Here is an 18,138-nt window from a genome sequence, read left to right as displayed (position 1 = left end):
TACATTAAGGTTAAGTTTGCCCGATATATGCTATGGTATGTCAAAATTAACAGTCATTTTGAAAAGGAAGAAATATGTTTAAAGGTCTCTCAAGAGGTCTAAAAAGAGTGCGTAACTGCGTACGTCTAAAATTCGAACCGATCATCGCTTCTAAGGGAATTACACTTATAGCGAATGAAGGACGTTTATGATGAAGCGCCTGTATCTCAACAAAAAGGTCAAAATTTTACAGAAAAGTGGTTACGCTTCAGAGAGTAGTTTTTGGACCTCTGTTCACCACTATTATGCGTATAAAAGCACCTTTCTTTACATCTAGCTTTCTCTTCTTCCGTTCATTTAAGAAATTTTCCGCATACATTCTCGGTCGTAACTTTTATTCTCTTTTTATTTTGCTATGTGTCAGAGGAGTCCTTGGTTCAATCAGATTTAAGCTTAAATCAAAAAGAAATCCGCTCAAATTAAGAGGCTTGGTTCTTGATTTAAGCTTAAATCTGATTGAATCAAGAGTATTTTTTCTTGTCGATGTTTTTAAGAGTCTGGACTCTAGATCCAATGTGTTTTTTTTTTTCCAGTGCGCGTAGGATCTTCGCAACGTACTGCTGTTATCAGATGTGGGATTTCACAAAAAATCCCTAAAATCACATAAGGCGATTTTGTAAACTGCCCATGCGGCGAGCCCAACTCGGCTTAAAGGCGCCCTAGAACGCCAAAAACGAACTTATTTTTCGAAAAGTCACCCGCCGTACGGGTTACCCTCTAATCATCGGGATCAAACTCACTTTGGGGGGGGGGGGATCCTCTGAGTTGACGAGGATCTTACGTGAGGTTGCACTGCGATCCACTGCTCACACCAGAATGACAATGAATGGCGTCCGACAGAGCTCGTCCCTGCCGCCTCAAAGTCGTTTCGAACTCAGGAGTCAGGATGGGAGGACGGGCTGCTGGGGTTCGTGCATGTTCGGAGGAACTCGGGGTGACTCGGTCCCGCGGGGCGGAGGGGCGACCGGTGGCGGCCGCGGCAGGGGTGCATGACCAAGATATTGGAGCTCCAGACTCCGCGTTAGTCCCCTCAGTCTCGATGAGCACGCTGACCTCCCCGGATGCGTGTTCCACGATCGCGCCGGTGCCGCTCAGTTTTTCGTAACGGGCCGTTCGCGAAAATTCCGTAGCTTTTCCACGGCAAAAGCGCGCGCCAAGTGATTCGTGGAAATCCACGACGGCTTTTTCCTCTATTCGGCGAACGCATAACTTTGTTCGAAATTTCGCGCGTTTTGAGCGCGAAACTGAGTGGGACGCGATTTTATCGCGGCTTCGAATAAATTGCAAAAAACCTGTGTCTGCGAGTGGTTACATCACAGTTCGACTGATCTATTGGATTAATTTTGGAAGTGCCAAACCAGTGTTGAAGAGCTTCCGAATCGCTCTTTCGTTTTGCTTATTTTTTGGTGCGGTTTTCTCTGGAAGCTGAGAAACCTGAGTGTATGTAGTGGTCGAATCGCGACCGAAAGTGACTCATCAACTTATTTTAATTTCGTTCAAATAATATTTTCTCTCATTTTAAAGTCCATTTCATCCAGTGTGTTGAGTTATTCGTGTTTATCTGCTACCTTAGTTAAACATATTGATAATAAAAATCCGAAATAGTTTGTTTACGTTGAGGATCATGTGAGAGTTTTTATCACACCAAACACGCATTTTAAATTATGCTCTGTGCCGAAAATTTTTTCTACGCTCTTTTCACTGTGCACATTTAATTTAAACGGAATTTAACATGTGTTATCAAAATCCCAGTCAGTTCTCCCTAAAACATCGCGATTAATCCAACCCAGTTGATTATAGTGTCTATCACGCTGGAGGTTATATTTAACTCCACCGGAATACGCGTGCCTCAAAATTAAATGGAAACAAGCTCAAAACACAAAGTCAAGCAGAAACGAAAAAGAAAACGGAAACCAATTCGAGTTATCATCCGCCAGTTTTGAGTATCTTGGCCGCGAATGATTAGCGCACCCTTTGATAACCGCAGATAACACCCCTGAAATAATGTCTGCGGCAGCGCTAACTTTCTAATGCATGTTCAGCAGCACCGTTCGGAGAGCATGGCATTTTCCTTTTACAGCTACATTTTACTGCTCATGAGTTTGCATCACTGCAGGGGTGGCTCCACGCTGGCGCCGGACAACTCGATTTTAGTGCCTCCCATCAAATACGACGCCCCGGACGACTGCCAGTGGTGGATCCGGGACGGGTCCAACGGGATCACACCAGACGAGGTGGCCCTCATCTGTAAACTACGGACGATCAACAGCGAATTCGACACGACGAATTTCAGCGTCATCCCTTCCGAACACACCACCTCCCTCCGGATCGAGTGCAACGAGGAGCTCATGTCGAAAAGCTCCATCAACGATCGGAGCTTTGCGCATCTGACCAAACTACGCGAGCTCACCCTCGCCAATTGCAAGCTCGCGAGATGGTCGAGCGACACCCTTGCCGGTCTGGCCAACCTGCGCAACCTCACGGTCAAGACCAAGAACACGGACTGGCCGACGATGAGCTTGGACGTGGGGAAGGGGTCTTTCGAGCCGGCCAAGCTACTGGAACGTCTGGACCTGAGCACCAATAACATTTACAATCTGCCCAGCGGCGTGTTCTGTCCGCTGTCAAACCTCGTGTTCCTCAACCTGAGCGAGAACCGCCTGCAGGACGTGAGCGACCTGGGCTTCAGAGAGAAAGCCGCACCGCCGCCGCCCCCGCAACCGCTGGTCAGCGGCCAGGAAGAGCTTGGGCAGCCCATTAGCCGATTTGACAGCTTGTGCAGTCTCAATATCCAGACGCTCGATGTTTCGTACAACCACTTCGTCCTCCTGCCCACGCTCGGGTTCAGCACGTTGAAGCGGCTCAAAGACCTCTACCTGAACAACAACGAAATTTCCATGATAGCCGAGCGCAGTCTCCACGGGCTGAAGCAGCTTCAGATTTTCGACCTGTCCAGCAACAGGATCGTGTCGTTGCCTGTTGATATGTTCCGGGACTGCGCTGATAGCATTACTGAGATATACCTTCAAAATAATTCCATAAACGTCCTGTCTCCGGAGCTTTTCACGAATTTAAATCAGCTGATGTCTTTAGACTTATCTTTCAATCAGTTAACTAGTGCGTGGATCAACAAAGACACTTTCAGCGGCCTCATCCGATTGGTCCTCCTCAACTTGTCCCACAACTCGATCGCCCGGCTCGACGCGTCCATGTTCCACGATCTGTACACGTTGCAGATTTTGAACTTGCAGAACAACCAAATCGAATCCATCCAACCGGACACGTTTGCCCCCATGAGCAACCTGCACACGCTCAAGCTGTCGTCGAATAAAATTAAATCCATCGACGTTTACGCTTTTAACGGTCTGTACGTTATGAGTTACCTGTCACTAGACTATAATATGATCGAGCGACTGCACCCTGATGTGTTCAAAAACTGTACAGGTCTCCAAGACCTCTACCTGAGTAGCAACCGACTGTCGGTCGTCCCGGCCGCCCTCAGGGATATGCATTTGCTGCGGACAGTCGACCTCGGCGAAAACGCCATCTCCGAAATCGACATGATCCATTTCCGGGGCCTTAGCAAGCTGTACGGATTACGACTGATCGGGAATAAAATTAAAAAGGTGACCAACCGCTCGCTGTCTTCTCTACCAGCTCTCCAGATTTTGAATTTGGCGCGGAATAAAATCGACCACGTTGACCAGTCTGCCTTCGCAATGAACAGCAACCTGCAAGCTGTGCGGCTGGACGATAACCTCCTTAAAAGCATCGAGGGAATTTTTATCAACGTGCCCAGCCTGCAGTGGTTGAATGTTTCGGACAATCAAATCTCTTATTTCGACTATAACTTACTGCCACCGAATTTACAATGGCTAGACGTGCATAAAAACAACATCAGCGAGTTGCACAACAGAGATCACCTTGAAAACACCCTGAAAATTCAAATTTTCGACGCGAGTTTCAACAAGTTAGTGAAAGTGACGCCAGTTTCTATCCCCAACAGCGTGGAACTGTTGTTTTTAAACGACAACCTGATCAAGACTGTGGAGCCTCACACGTTCCTGAAAAAGCTCAACCTGACACGTGTGGATCTGTACGCCAATCAGATCGCCGAAATGGAGCTGAACGCGCTGGCTCTAACACCGGTCGAGATGCGGAGGTCGCTGCCCGAGTTTTACATCGGCGGGAATCCATTCCAGTGCAACTGCAAAATGGAGTGGCTCCAGCGCATTAATAAATTAGACCACTTGCGACAGCACCCACGCGTTATGGACCTCGACAGCGTTTACTGCCGGCTCCTGTACAATCGCGATAAAGTCTTCGTCCCGCTCCTCGAGGCCGAATCCACTCAGTTCCTCTGCAAGTACAAAACTCATTGCTTCGCCGTGTGTCACTGTTGCGACTTCGACGCGTGCGACTGCGAGATGACCTGCCCGCAGAACTGCACGTGCTACCACGACGACTCCTGGTCGAGTAACATCGTCGAATGCTCGTCCGCCGGTTACACGAGCATGCCGACCAAGATCCCGATGGACGCCACCGAGGTGTACATAGACGGGAACCAGTTCGGCGAGCTGTCCTCGCACTCATTCATCGGCCGCAAGAGTCTCAAAATACTCTACGCTAACCATTCCAACATAGTCTCCATAAATAATCATACGTTTAGTGGTCTGAAACGCCTGACTGTGCTTCATCTGGAGAGCAATTTCATCAAGCAACTCCTCGGCTACGAGCTTGTCCATCTGGAGAGCTTGCGTGAGCTCTACTTACAAAATAACCAAATTTCCTACATCGATAATGGCACTTTTCTAGGGTTGAAACTTTTGGAAGTGCTGCGACTTGACGGAAACTCTCTTGTGAATTTTCACGTGTGGCAATTGACGATGAATCCGTATTTAGTAGAAATCACGTTGGCGAACAACCGATACTCGTGCGAGTGCGACTACATGAATCAGTTCAAAGCGTGGTTGAAAACGAACACGGGGAAAGTGATCGACTACGAGAAAATCCTGTGCCTAGCTGACAACAAAACCGCCACCTTCAGCCCGCCGGTCATGCACTACAACAAATCTACAAACTGTGCGAATTTTTTTGGGTCGCACCTACTTATCGAGCATCACATGATGGATGATTATATATTTCTGTTGTTAATGACTCTCATGATATTCATATTCGCGGTCGCGGTGGTGTGTTGCCTCTTCGCGCATCGCAAAAGTATAAAGCTGTGGATGTACTCGCGGTGCGGTATCCGAATCTGCTACAAAACCACGCACTTCGAGGAGTTCGACAAAGACAAGTTATACGATGCGTACATCAATTACAGCATCAAGGATGATGCTTTCGTGACGCAGGCTCTGGCCCCGGGGCTCGAGCAGAATCCCACGCGGTCGTACCAGGTGTGCCTGCACTACCGTGACTTCAACATTAGTTCCTACGTCTCGGATACGATTATCGAAGCGGTCGAGTCGTCCCGGAGAACGATCATAGTCATATCGAAACATTTCGTGGAGACCGAGTGGTGTCGGTTCGAGTTCAAGTCGGCGCTCCACGAGATCCTCAAGGACAAGTCGCACAAGATCATCCTCATCATTTTGGGCGACGTCCTGCAGAAGGATCTGGACCCGGACCTTCGGTTGTACATAAAGACGAACACGTGTTTACAGTGGGGCGAGAAGCAGTTCTGGCAGAAGCTCAAGTACGCCATGCCCGAGGTGCGACGGAATACGTCGCTGAAAAGTGTTCATAGTTTAAGCCATCACCACCAGAGGTCGTCGGTGAACGTCTACGCTTCGACGGGGAACTTCGAACCCGCGCTGCCGGAGCCGCCACCCCCGGTCAAGTTGTTGCCTTTCCTCCAGCACCCGAATAACCTTCAAGCCGCCAGGAGTCATAGGATTTTAGCCGAGCAACCGTTGTGGGCATAGCGGATGCTTTGCCACAGGTACTGAAACTTCTTCCTAAGTCTGTTTTCGCTTTTAGTTGTTAATCTCTTTTAATTTCGACTTGGCCCGATGAAACCTCCCCTAAAGTTTTTGTGATACGAGGGCGACAATATATAGACAGCTCTGCCTCAGCAAATTATCAAAGGGAAAAATATTTTATCTAAGTCCCGTGAGTCGCTTAAGGTGCCTTTTGCCCCAGGAACTGAAAAATGATAGGATTATGAACGTTCCGATGGAACTCCTAACATGACAGTTGATGTCTTGCGATAAAAAATTGTTTTAAGGTGATTTGTCAAGCTCCAGTGACGTGGTCGAACTTGCATGCGATATATCGCATCGGCCAGGTGAAAAATACCTATCGGCAGATTTTGAATTTTTAGACAAAAAAAAAGGACGTTAGCCTCTGCGCATGAATCTAAAGAATCATTTTAACCCAAAAATTGACGAAATTCAGAGAAATGAAAGCAGAAGAGTGTTGGTAAAAAAACCTCGCATCGATAGCTGAATCGAATGCGAGGTTTTTTTCCAAACACTACTATGCTTTCATTCCTTTGAATTTTGCCAATTTTTGGGTTTAGAATGATTCTTTAGGCTCATGCGCAGCGGCTATCGTCCTTTTGTTTTGCTAAAAATTCAAAATCTGCCGAGATTTTTTACGTAATCGATATGATATATCGCATGCCAGTTCGATCACGCCACTCGAGCTTGACGAATCATCTTAAGTGCGTGACAGATTTACTAACATACACCGCATTTTAGTGATGCACAAGTTGCGTCGTAATCATCTGTTGTATAGAGGCGGCGTCATCTAAGTTCGCACTTGTTTACATTCCGCTTGCCAGCGATTATGATGAAATCGTCCAATAGGAATCGAAGATTAACCGCTGCTCGATCGTGAGAGTAGTTAATCCTCAATCCCTATTGGACGACTGCATCGCGGTCGCTTCCAAACGGAGGGTAAACAAGTGCAAACTCAGCTGAAGATGCCTCCAGCAGCTGATAACATATTCTAGCAGAGTGGTGTCCATATCTTTTGTCCTCGTACCAGACATTGTCTCGCTCAGCACCCATTCAAAATTTGCTTCCAAGGAAGGTCTATCTTATGCGCGTAATGTACTTCCTTCTGATCTTTTACCCGAAAAATCTACTGATATTGCTTTCGGTGTCTTTTGAGCTGCATTTTGAAAAGAAAGGAACCAAATTTTATTGAAAGAATCGTTTGACTTACGGTAGAATGAAGCATAAAATGAAGCACGTATCTTCGCAAAATGGAATCATTTTAGCGATTTTCTTAATCTTATTCTTTGATCTGTAAAAACTCAGATAAATTTTTTTCGAATGGATGTTTCAATACCAATGAAAAAACCAAGTGGTGTAGCATTTAATTGAGTGGAACTATACGTACCTCACAAATAATGTTGTTTGCTGAAAAGTTTAAAGGTTTTCACAAAAAAGAAGGAAAAACCGGGAGTATATCTAGACCAAAATTATCTCAAAATATTTCCGCAGAAAGTATTAATTTGCTTTGAATTCTCTCCTTCCTTCCTAAAGAGAAGTATCCATCTTTTCCGAGTGAATTGCTTCCTTATTTTTCTTAACAGAGTCCAATTGATCTTAAATTGCCGTACTAATTCCTTTCTCGCAGATTAGAACCTTTAAACCAAAAACAAAAATAAAACACGATTTGTGCATATGCAATAGAGTCTTGAATATCCGCGGTCAACCTTCGAACTTTTTTCCAATATGCTTTGATACTTAAAATGAGAAAGAAGCTGAGAAAACTAGCCATCGAGTACAACTATGAAAAAAATGTAATTACCTCTCCAACTTTTTACGTAACGAAACAAGCTCCCTCCCTTTTTTTTGAGCTTGACAATCTTCGGCCGTTATGAATACCATATGTTCTCATCTCCTCGATCTCCCGACCGTCGAAGAACATACACCTCTTTTTGGACCATACCTATTTTTTAATTTCAGATCATCCACGGTGACCCTAGTCCCAATCGCCACGGATAATCGAGACTCTTTTGTACTTACAATTGGACGCTACGAGGTAGAACGAATCCATCGAAAAAGATAGTCTAGAAAGATACAAAAAACTCGTATGTAACGAAGACTCGTGATGGACAATACGCCATTTTTTAAAAAAATTTCCTCTTTTGAATACATCCGATTCGCTCGTTGACGTCCAATTTACCATTAGGAAGGTGCTGAGCGAGTACTGCCGTGCGAAGGAGAAACGCCATATGAGCCTCCAGACGTTGCCACATTTCCTTTGATAAAACACGAATTACCGGGTAAACTTATGAATATTTTCTTTCCAATTTTTCGGATACTTCTGCTCGCAATTTTACCCAAAGCGCCTGAAAACTTCAAGAAAAAATATTCATAACTTTCCTCAAAAATGAACATTTTATCGAAGGTTTGGCAACTGCCGAATGTTCATACTGCGTTCTTCCTTAGCACCGCAGAGTAGGTACTTATCTTGAGTTTATATACATCTGGTTCAAAGTAAGCAAGATGTTTCCACTGATTTCTCAAAATATCAAAGCATGGCTGTGATCAATGAGCGCTCTAAGAATTTGGACTACATTTTGCAATTTGGAATTATAAATTCCGGCTCGGTTTAAAAACAACGTATGTGCCACTAGTTTCCCTATGCATATACGTGTTTTTTCAGATGCGCTAGAATTTATAGCTCCAAATTGCAAAATGCAGTTCATTTAGCCCATGCTTTTTAAAAGGAGGCCGTTTTCTTTATACGAGCTCTAAGATGCTTGGTTATGAAATGCAAATGTATTTTGCAATTTATACTCTGTATAAGGTATCGCATTATATAGACCATGATTTATAGGATTTCTCAGAGCTACTTCGAAAATTGCTAATATTGCTCCCTTTTAAAAAGTTCGGGTTCATCGAAATTTATTCCAGGCCTACAAATGTTCCTTATCGAGGCTCGGTCGACTTGATTCATTTTAATAATTATGAATGATATGATAGAACTTAACACTGCCGTGCTGAGGAAGAGCATCGTACAGGCCTTCAGATGTTGCCATATTCCTCAGTTTTAAACAAATTTAGTAACTGGGAAAATTCTGAATAGGTATAGGTATTATTCTGTAAATTTTTCTTAAAATTTAGGTCCCAGTTTGATCTAAAATATCTAAAAATTTCAGGGAAAAATATGCATAATGCTTCAAAAATAGGGAAGATTTGGCAACTCTTGAATGTTTATACGGCGTTCTTCCTTGGCGCGGCAAAGTACTACTTATGTCACTCCTCATTCAGCAATTTGGTTCATCAGTGCCGTGGATTTAAGTCCACTTGTTGTACCTGACCTTAAAATAGAGTATTTTTACATGACAATTTAGTGATAACTAAGTTTATTTTTTAAGTATTCGTTATATTATTGTTTTTTTACTGATCACCTCGTTTCAATTTGATTCATTTTAATGATTTTGTGTTATTTTCACGGGAAAAGTATAATTAGTCAGGTACCTTTGAAAATCACAGAAGTCAGAAGACTTGATCAGAGCAGATCTGAGTAGAAGCAAAAATGTTTTAATTTATTCTAGAAAATGACAAGTGCAACTCCCGAACTACGAACCTCGGTTTGTGACGTTGAAGATTTTCTATCATACTTTATTTTAAAAATGGAAAACTTTTCAACATCAATCCTTAAAAACTTCCGTGATCTTTTTCTCTGTGCAAAGCAATGACCTCTGAGAAAAATACAAGGAATGATGTTGATTTGTCCTCCTCCAAAAAACCCGAACAAGAGCGGCGATTTTTAAGCTTCACTGGAAAAAAAAATAGTCTATCTTTCCTTCGGAAAATACACTAAAACACATTGGATCTAGAGTCCAGACTCTTAAAAACATCGACAAGAAAAAGTACTCTTGATTCAATCAGAATCTAGCTTAAATCAAGAACCAAGCTTTTTAATTTAAGCGGATTTCGTTTTGATTCAAGCAAAAATCCGATTGAATCAAGAGTATTTTTTCTTGTCAATGTTTTCAAGAGTCTGGACTCTAGATCCGATGTGTTTTTTTTTCCAGTAGCCACAAACGAGGTACGTGGTTTGGGAGTTTCATCATCGTCTTGCATGATAATGCCCAAAACATTGGCGGATCCAGCAAATTGACAACATAGTTTTTTTTTCCATTTAAACGTATGGAAATGTATCGATTCTTGGAGGGGCCAGGTGTTCCGACAAGAATCGATTATTCAACATAGGTTTGAATGGAGGGAGTCCGGTGTTGGCAAAGTGATGGATCCACCTCTGGCCCAAAAACTAAAATCAAAATTGAATAAGAATTTCGTATTGGGTGCACCGCTGACTGATGGGAAGAGTCGGGAGCTAATTCTTCATTTCTCAATAGGTTTTAAATGAATCAAAATACCAATCGAGGATATTTTTTCATAGGATGATGGTATGATTTTGTAATTATACTTTTTCCGTGACCTATTTTTATGCTCGTAATTAGCTTTTTATCTTACGTTCATGTGAACATCGAAATTCTTTTCCACCCAGCCTTATTTTTCATTAAGTTATCATATTTTTATCTGGTATAATTTATTTCGTTTTTTCAATTTTGGGATCGTGATTCAATTTTTTATTTCTGCATCGTTGAGAAAGTCCAGTCCTCAGATTCGTTTCCAGTTTTGATCAGCCACGAAATCGTAGTTAGTCAACATTTGCAGCATGGTCTGTTTGCTAAAATCTAATTAGTCTTCCTTTTTAAACATTTTAAAGTTTCACAAATTCGAATCATTTTGCATTATTTTGAGTACGTCATGTTCATCATATTTGAAACTCTTTTTTTTTTCAAATAACTTGTGCGCAGAGGCGGATCCAGAAATTTGGCAACACCGGATCCCCTCCATTTAAATTCATGCTAAATAATCGAGCACATGGCCCCTCCAAGAATCGATACATTTCCACAGGTTTAAATGGAGAAAATAGAATGTTGCCAATTTGATGGATTCTTCAATGCTTGTGCGTTACCATGAATATTGAGGGGTGCGCACTTTTTCGATCATCATGCTACGTCACTCTAGGGTCGAATATTGTCTGTCCTGCCATCGTGCTTAAATATACTTAAGACGAGTCTTGGCTGCACGTAAGTCCAGCTTAGCGCCTCTGATTAGTCAGTGGTGCGGTTTGGACTCATCAATGGATGTCGCATCTCCGTGTGAAAGAGCCGGCAAAATTCGACGTCGAAGTTCCAGAAGAAAACACTACTACTATTACTACTACATTTATTACACTCCAAATCGATTTTTTTTCTTTTTTGCTTCAAAGATACATTCGAATTCCTATAATTTAGGTGTGCAGAAACTTTCCGGTCACGCACTCATGATCGCATAGCCCCCGCACAAAAAAATGGAACGGTTGTGGACGCCGGGAAGGTCAGCTCGCAGTAGCGTTGAAATTAACCAACCCCCCCCCCCCCCCCCCGGGGAAATTCAGGTAAAATTTGCGAGTTTGACGCAAAGTCGAGACAAACTATGGATAAAGGGCAAAAAAAGGTCATGGCATAGAGAATTTCCGGGTGAAATGGGTTATTAAAATAAAATGGCAAGGCCAGTTTGATAAATGAGAGGGCCTTGAACTCTCTGCATCCCTGTTTTTTTTACCAAGGGCCTCTTTGCCCTACTCGTATCATATGTGCGTATCCAATGGTATAATTTAACATTTTGAATGAATAATAAATGGATCTAGCGCGCCCAGTATATTGCTCCTTGCGATTTGAAGCGCGTGCGTCGATTGTCGCGCGACGGGTTACTACCCTCGACCCTTTTCCTTGCATAGAATTCGCGATCCCCCGCCCCCGCACCCCCACCCTGGTTCGGACGCCTTGAAGCTACCCGCTATTATCCGCGGGTCATTTTTCATAAGCCCGCAATGCATAATTAATATCCCGGTTGAGTCCATTAATCAGTTATAAATTACACCCCCTCTGATTACAAGGCTTAGCACCGGCCCGGGACACTCACCACCGGCCCGTACCGATGAGCAGCATCGCCAAATTTTGCCAAAAATTCGATGACCAAAAGGGCCCTTTATGTATAACGCGGGTTCCCCTTATACACTGATTGGCTTCCGTTTTTAGGCGTCATGAATATCACAGATGGGCGGAATGATTGGGTACACTTCTACCGGTTGCAAAGCGTGAAAGAATCTAGGAGATAATTGAATTGGTCAGTTATAAAAGGGATCAAGCGCCAGAAATAAAAATACGAGAAAATCAGTAGAAACTGTATGAACCAACCTGTTTTAAATTGCAGATTAATGAATAATGTGATTAATTAATTTCTAGCTTTAATATTTTTGAGCTCTGAGATTTAGGAGGGGTCAATTATTGAAACGGTTATCACCATTTTTCTTGAAGTCTCATTTTTGGCGCTTGAGCCCTTTTGTAACCGACCGATTCAATTCTGGACGTGATAGGCATCAAATAGTATGTGAGGTATCGTCGAGAGAAAAAAAAGTATATTGAATGAAAGTTACTACTGGTGTAAAAAGGAATTTATTCCTTGAGTTCCATTCTTGTCCAGTTTTGTTAGGTAATTGATTAATTTGAAAACCAGCGATTCAACGACAGGCAAATGACAATAAAATAAGCCTTTTCTCCCTCTAGTGGTTTTATGGATGGAATGAGATAATCCGCCCCGGAGAAGCTACTTTTCTTTCTATGTAGGTATGTTTTTTTTAAAATCCCTTCGTCTGGAAAACGGCGTATTATATACCACAAAGCCAATATCAAATGTTTAAACTCGGTCCGGTTGAAAATGAGGGGAAAAAATTCAGTTACCTACATGAACTGGACCACAGTTTTTTAACTATTCGGTCCATTAACCTGGCTCTCGATTCTGGTAAACGCATGCACAGTTCCATCCACCGACCCTTTTCCTCCATCTCAGTCTATACTACACAACTATTCTTTAGGTTTGGTTTGTTCTGAAAGTTCGGTTGCATGAACCGAAGTACAGTTACATGAACCTAAGAGTGTATTTACAAGAACCGGATAGTGCGACCGATAAATAGCGGCGAAATTTTTCTTCTCAGGGTACATTCACGAGACCAAATAACGGCAAATTGGCAACAGTCGTAACCCTTTCACACTCTCACCATAAATCCCTCACCCCCTCATTCGGAGCCAACCCCCCCCCCCCCTGGTTGCGCAAGGCGGGCGAACGCCCCGAAAATGCATGTTGTCACTGCGCGTCCGAAAACGTTAATTCAGTGATTACGCCAGCGGAGAGATAATACACCCCTTATCGGCCGTGTACTCGTTGGCCTGTAACTCTGTAAGGCCGTTTTTCCTTCTTGAGATGAGCCCTGCCGTCCGCATACGGCCAAGCTTTTCAGGGCCCACTAGAAAACGGAGTCACGCCCTTCTCTTCATCGGCGGACGACGCTTCGGAGCTGACTGCGACGAGGGCGGTTTGGTTTGGCTGAAGGGGTGAAGGAAGAGCGAGGGGGTGCCGCTGGACAGCGCGACGGATGGGACAGTGACGTTGGGGGGGGGGGGGGGCGAAATGTAGCCCGGACCGAATCTGCTGAGACGTCAGATATCGTGAGTTTAACGTTCATTAGGCATAAGAACGCAGAACCAGGGTTACAGGTCCCAATCAGGAGAAACCTTGAATAAAGGGGAATTGAGAGGCTTGGAGGATAAGGCGCATAAGTGCAGTTTTGGAAAAAATTGAGATAATAATGATTTCGACTAAAACTAGCCATTATACATATTCTGTGATAAACTCGATCCCAAATCCCAAATTTTAAGCATGAAAAAGTCAATTGTCTTTCATTTAATTTTGCATTCAATTTCGAAAAGTATGTTTTAATATCTTTCTGCAATTTTATGACAAATTTCACACGAGGTTTCGAGACTTTCTTTACGTGACAAATTGCAAACCTGGAGCAGGCTCGTAACATTCTGATGTTTTTATCCTTTCCGAACGATTCTCGCATGTCGCTGCTCTTTTCTCGCGTCGCGATTGGATATTGTAAGAGACTCATTCTTCACAGGCCTGGAATCACTTCCTATCTGCAGAGGAGGGAAAAAATTAAAAATAACACCAGCTTTGGTGATACCCCTCGGCGATGCCTCTCGCAATCTCCCAGAAAGAGGGCAGGCTGCACTGGGGGAAGAAGAATCGATCGAGACGAAATTGAATCCTCCTTGGTGAAAATTACGTCCCTCGAAATTGCTCTCTCTCGGCTCTTGTCTTTTTCCTCTATTTTTGTTTCTTTTTGTCGTTAGCACCCTTCTCTACTCCCCCTCCCCCTTATTCGCCTCCCTCCAATCGCTCTCGGCAAACAAAGTTGAGCTGCGATTGCAGCTCTCAACTTTTCAAACTTCCTGTCAAGTTCCGGTGCAATATTGAGATGCTTATCGATCCACCACTTATCGACAGTTCTCTAGCCACACCGAGGCTCTCTAAAAAATTACTTAGACACAGAGTTGTTATCTCTTTGTTTTTTGGTAGTTGATGTTGTTGTTATTGTTCCTATTTGTTTTTCGCAAGGGTTTTGCCGCGACCGCTCCGCGTATAGCATTGAGTATACGAGAAGCTGGCTGGATGGGGGAGGCTATCCTAATCTTTCACTTTTAAAACAATTCCTGTGTTTCACTTTTGTGGAACCAAATCTGTCTGAAACCGCCAGAAGTAGTTACGTAGTACTTAGAGCTAGGGTTTCACTATCACTTCAAGTATCAGAAACTCCGAATTTTCTTTGTTTTTTTTTGTGTGAAAAAATCCCTTTTAATCAAATTCCTCAGTCAGGCAGCAATGACCGAAGGCAGGTCAATGTATGGATTCAGTTTTTCGGTAGCGTTACTATGAGTCGTTAGTTATGTAAGTGTGAGCGAGAAAAATAAAAGATTTGAAAAAAAAAATGAAAAAAAAAAAAAAAAACATTATTTATTAAGAATATATCATCAGGGACTTATTACGCAGAGCGACTTCAAGTCAAGCTTAATTGCGGACCTTTTCTAAAACAACCTTCTCCTCGGCTAGATGTTGTAACAAGAGCATGATCTTTACAATACGTTGCACTAATGTCAGGTGTTATTTCCGATAACATGACAGCACATAAAATGTGATTACCTACTCACATTTATTTTTCGTTCAAAATAAGCTCTTCTTCTCTAGTAATTTGAAACTAAAAAAAAGAATCAAAGATCTTAAAGTAGACTCCAATCGTTCCTTTGTACGGACTTAACAACTATTATTAACTTCTCACTCATGCAGTTCTGTGCCAGATATAATAGGTTGGGTGGAAACATATTTCCGTTGCCTGAATTTAATATGTGATACGTTGTTCTCTTACTTTTCCTTTAAAGACAAAGTTCCAATCGAGGTGGTTTCTGTAAATATATAAATATATTTTTTTTTTGTAAAGAATACTTGTAAAAAGTGTACAGCTGCAAGCGTCTTAGCACTCGTCGATTTTATCGAACCAAATTAACAATTAATTTTTTGTACCTACGATGTAAATTTGTAAAAAATGGAGGGAAATGAAAAAAATTCTCATGATTCTAGTCCTTGTTCGCAAAAGGTAGTGGTGATGGTGGTAAGGGCCTGAACGCTCTTTCCAATTAGCATATAGCTATGTAGTAAATAAAAAAATGGAGACTTACTGGAAAATATGTAGAAACTTATGATTTCTAATGCTTGACAAATTTACAACACCAAGCGTGGGGTATTAGCATTTAGCTATTATGACAACTTTATGATTTGTACACGATTTTGTTTCTACACTTTTATGTTTCATTTTTCTTTTACTAGGAACTAATTACTATCTTCCAACTCTCGTTTTTTAAAAATTCTGAATTGTTTTTATATATTTTTCGTTGTTTTTTAGTGGTAAAGTAATTGATTAGGATTTACAGATCTTGCTGTGTTCCATTCTTGTGTCTGAAGTTTTATTTGTGCAGAATTTTTTTAGGAATTCCATGCCCTTTGAACTCAGCGCAGAGATAGTCTTGATGTTCACAAGTAGTTTTGAAAAGAACTGCAACCCCTCTGATTTAACATGATTGATTATCAATTTATCTGAACTGTCAGAAATGTTCACTGCGGTTCTTATTTTGTTTCTGTTTGTGTCATAGCATTACAAATTCAGAACTTCAATATGAAAATCGATTAGTTCTTTTTTTACATAAACCGACCAAATTAATTGGTGCCCAATGAAATTTCATGTTTTTCATCTCTTTTTTTTATCAATTAAATGTTGGCCCAAATGATTTACTTTTTCGTTTTTGTCATATTCAATACCATTCTAATACCAAAAAATAATGTTTACTGTTCAAGCATAATCATGTTTCGGCACATTCAAAATGTGATGAAGAATTTGACTGCTTAATTAACCTACACATATACATTTTCATATCTAATTTTTGAAATGGAATTAATGCAAGATGTATTAGTTTAGCCTTTAAAATCATTTAAGCCGCTGATTTTCTTATAGTTTCGTCATTGATGTAACATCCTTATCACCATTACCTATCTTTCATCGAACGAACGTTATAAATTTTGTAAATTATCGATACATTGACTGAATAGTATTACATTTTTTTTATAAAATAAAAAAGATTTATTTTGTACCAACCAAGTTTAATTTTTTACCTCTTGCACACCAAATCTGTGAGTAAAAGAAAATCAACGATCGTCAGATATGCGAACACTGTTTCTTGTTCAATATTCAGAAACAAAACAACATATTCGTATGTTGGTAGATTTAACAAAATTTTGAAAGTATTGGAGGTTAAAAAATTATGATTTTAGATCAACATTATTTTCAATCCGATTAGAACTTACTAGCATATTGAGGAAGTGTATATTTACACGATACTAATTCAACACACCAGGCAAATTTTATTTGTGAGAAAAAAAGTCAGCAAACTGACCTTATCACTAATTGACAAGAACCGATTTCACACAAGCGGATAGCTGTGTATGCAATCTTTGAAAAATAAAATAATTTACTCAGAAAATCAAAACTTGAATGATTAAATATAAATAGAGAAAAGACCAATTTCTAATTATTATTAATTGGCTAAGGCTCGTTAAAAAGGCTCTTTGAGAGCTATTAGAAATTTTGCAAATCTGAAAAAAATAGACAAATTCATACATTTTCTGCTCCTGTTTACATAAATTTGTTGAAAAAAAAAGGAACAAAGAGATTAAGAAAAAAAACTGTAAAATTCAAAAAATTGCGTAATCTGCAACAATACCTATGTAGTAAAAAAAAAACCCCTGACAAATCGAAAAAGCTCTTCTATTTAATGTTGCAACATTTATATAAGTTTATAAGCCTCTCATGTGCCCAAATCAGAGAGATGTCCTCGTAAAATCCTCATCTGTGTTTTTTTACCTATTATTATTTAATTTGTCTATATTTTTCAAACTTTTAATCTAATTAGGGGAAAAATACGAAAACTTTTCTCGTATTTTGAGCGGAATAATTTTTCAACACTTGCAGTTTTTCTTCCGTTCTGCACAATGTGAAAATGATTTTTACAACACAAAAAACTTAGTTTTTGGTAAACTACATTCCAAAATACTATCCGTGCTATATTGACGCAACTAATCGATCAGTTTTTGGAAAATTAATTCATATTTACGTTGGTTACAGTTCAATTTTGATTGGTGCAGTTACCTCTCCCTTAATTTAAATTAGGCTGTTAAGACATTATGTTTTTTTTACACTAACGCAAAATTTATAGCATCAGCATACTTATTAGTAACATTTTTTTTTTAGAGGACAGGTATTCAGTTCTCATTAAAGGAACACCAAAACACTCAATTACTGATACACTGATTAATAAATTCCAACAACAAACCGTTCAAAACATAAACACAGCAGTCATGCTCTTCCTACTTCTGGGGAGCAAGAATAAGATTGTCTTGAACCAGTCATACGTCTCATGCAGTTTTGGATAAAATGCGTGCTTGAAGTTTTTTACTTTGTGCCGCAGAGGCCAGGAGCATGGTAGAATAAAGACAACGGCTGGGAGTAAAGACTCCTCTATCTAGTACGTTCATCCCTCCGAACAGTAATCCCCTCCTCCTCTAAAGCCACCCCCTCCTGGGTGCATAAATTCACCAGCTGCTATCGTCCTCTTCGTAGTTCGTGTTT

The 18,138-nt window shown here is 41.2% G+C and overlaps 1 protein-coding gene across 1 annotated transcript in view; it reads left to right on the top strand.

Moving 5' to 3' along the window:
- The first annotated feature begins 1,060 nt into the window (after positions 1–1,060).
- The window catches only part of Toll-6 (Toll-like receptor 6), a 254,181-nt gene continuing 237,103 nt past the window's right edge, over positions 1,061–18,138 (top strand). The window contains exon 1 of the mRNA XM_019046507.2: positions 1,061–5,983. Coding sequence (XP_018902052.2) covers positions 2,070–5,966 — 3,897 coding nt within the window. The 5' untranslated portion in view covers positions 1,061–2,069 and the 3' untranslated portion in view covers positions 5,967–5,983. The remainder of the gene's footprint in view (positions 5,984–18,138) is intronic.

Source organism: Bemisia tabaci, chromosome 2 (genome assembly GCF_918797505.1).
Source record: "Bemisia tabaci chromosome 2, PGI_BMITA_v3".
NCBI lineage: Eukaryota > Metazoa > Arthropoda > Insecta > Hemiptera > Aleyrodidae > Bemisia > Bemisia tabaci.
This window is presented reverse-complemented; position numbering and strand designations above follow the sequence as displayed.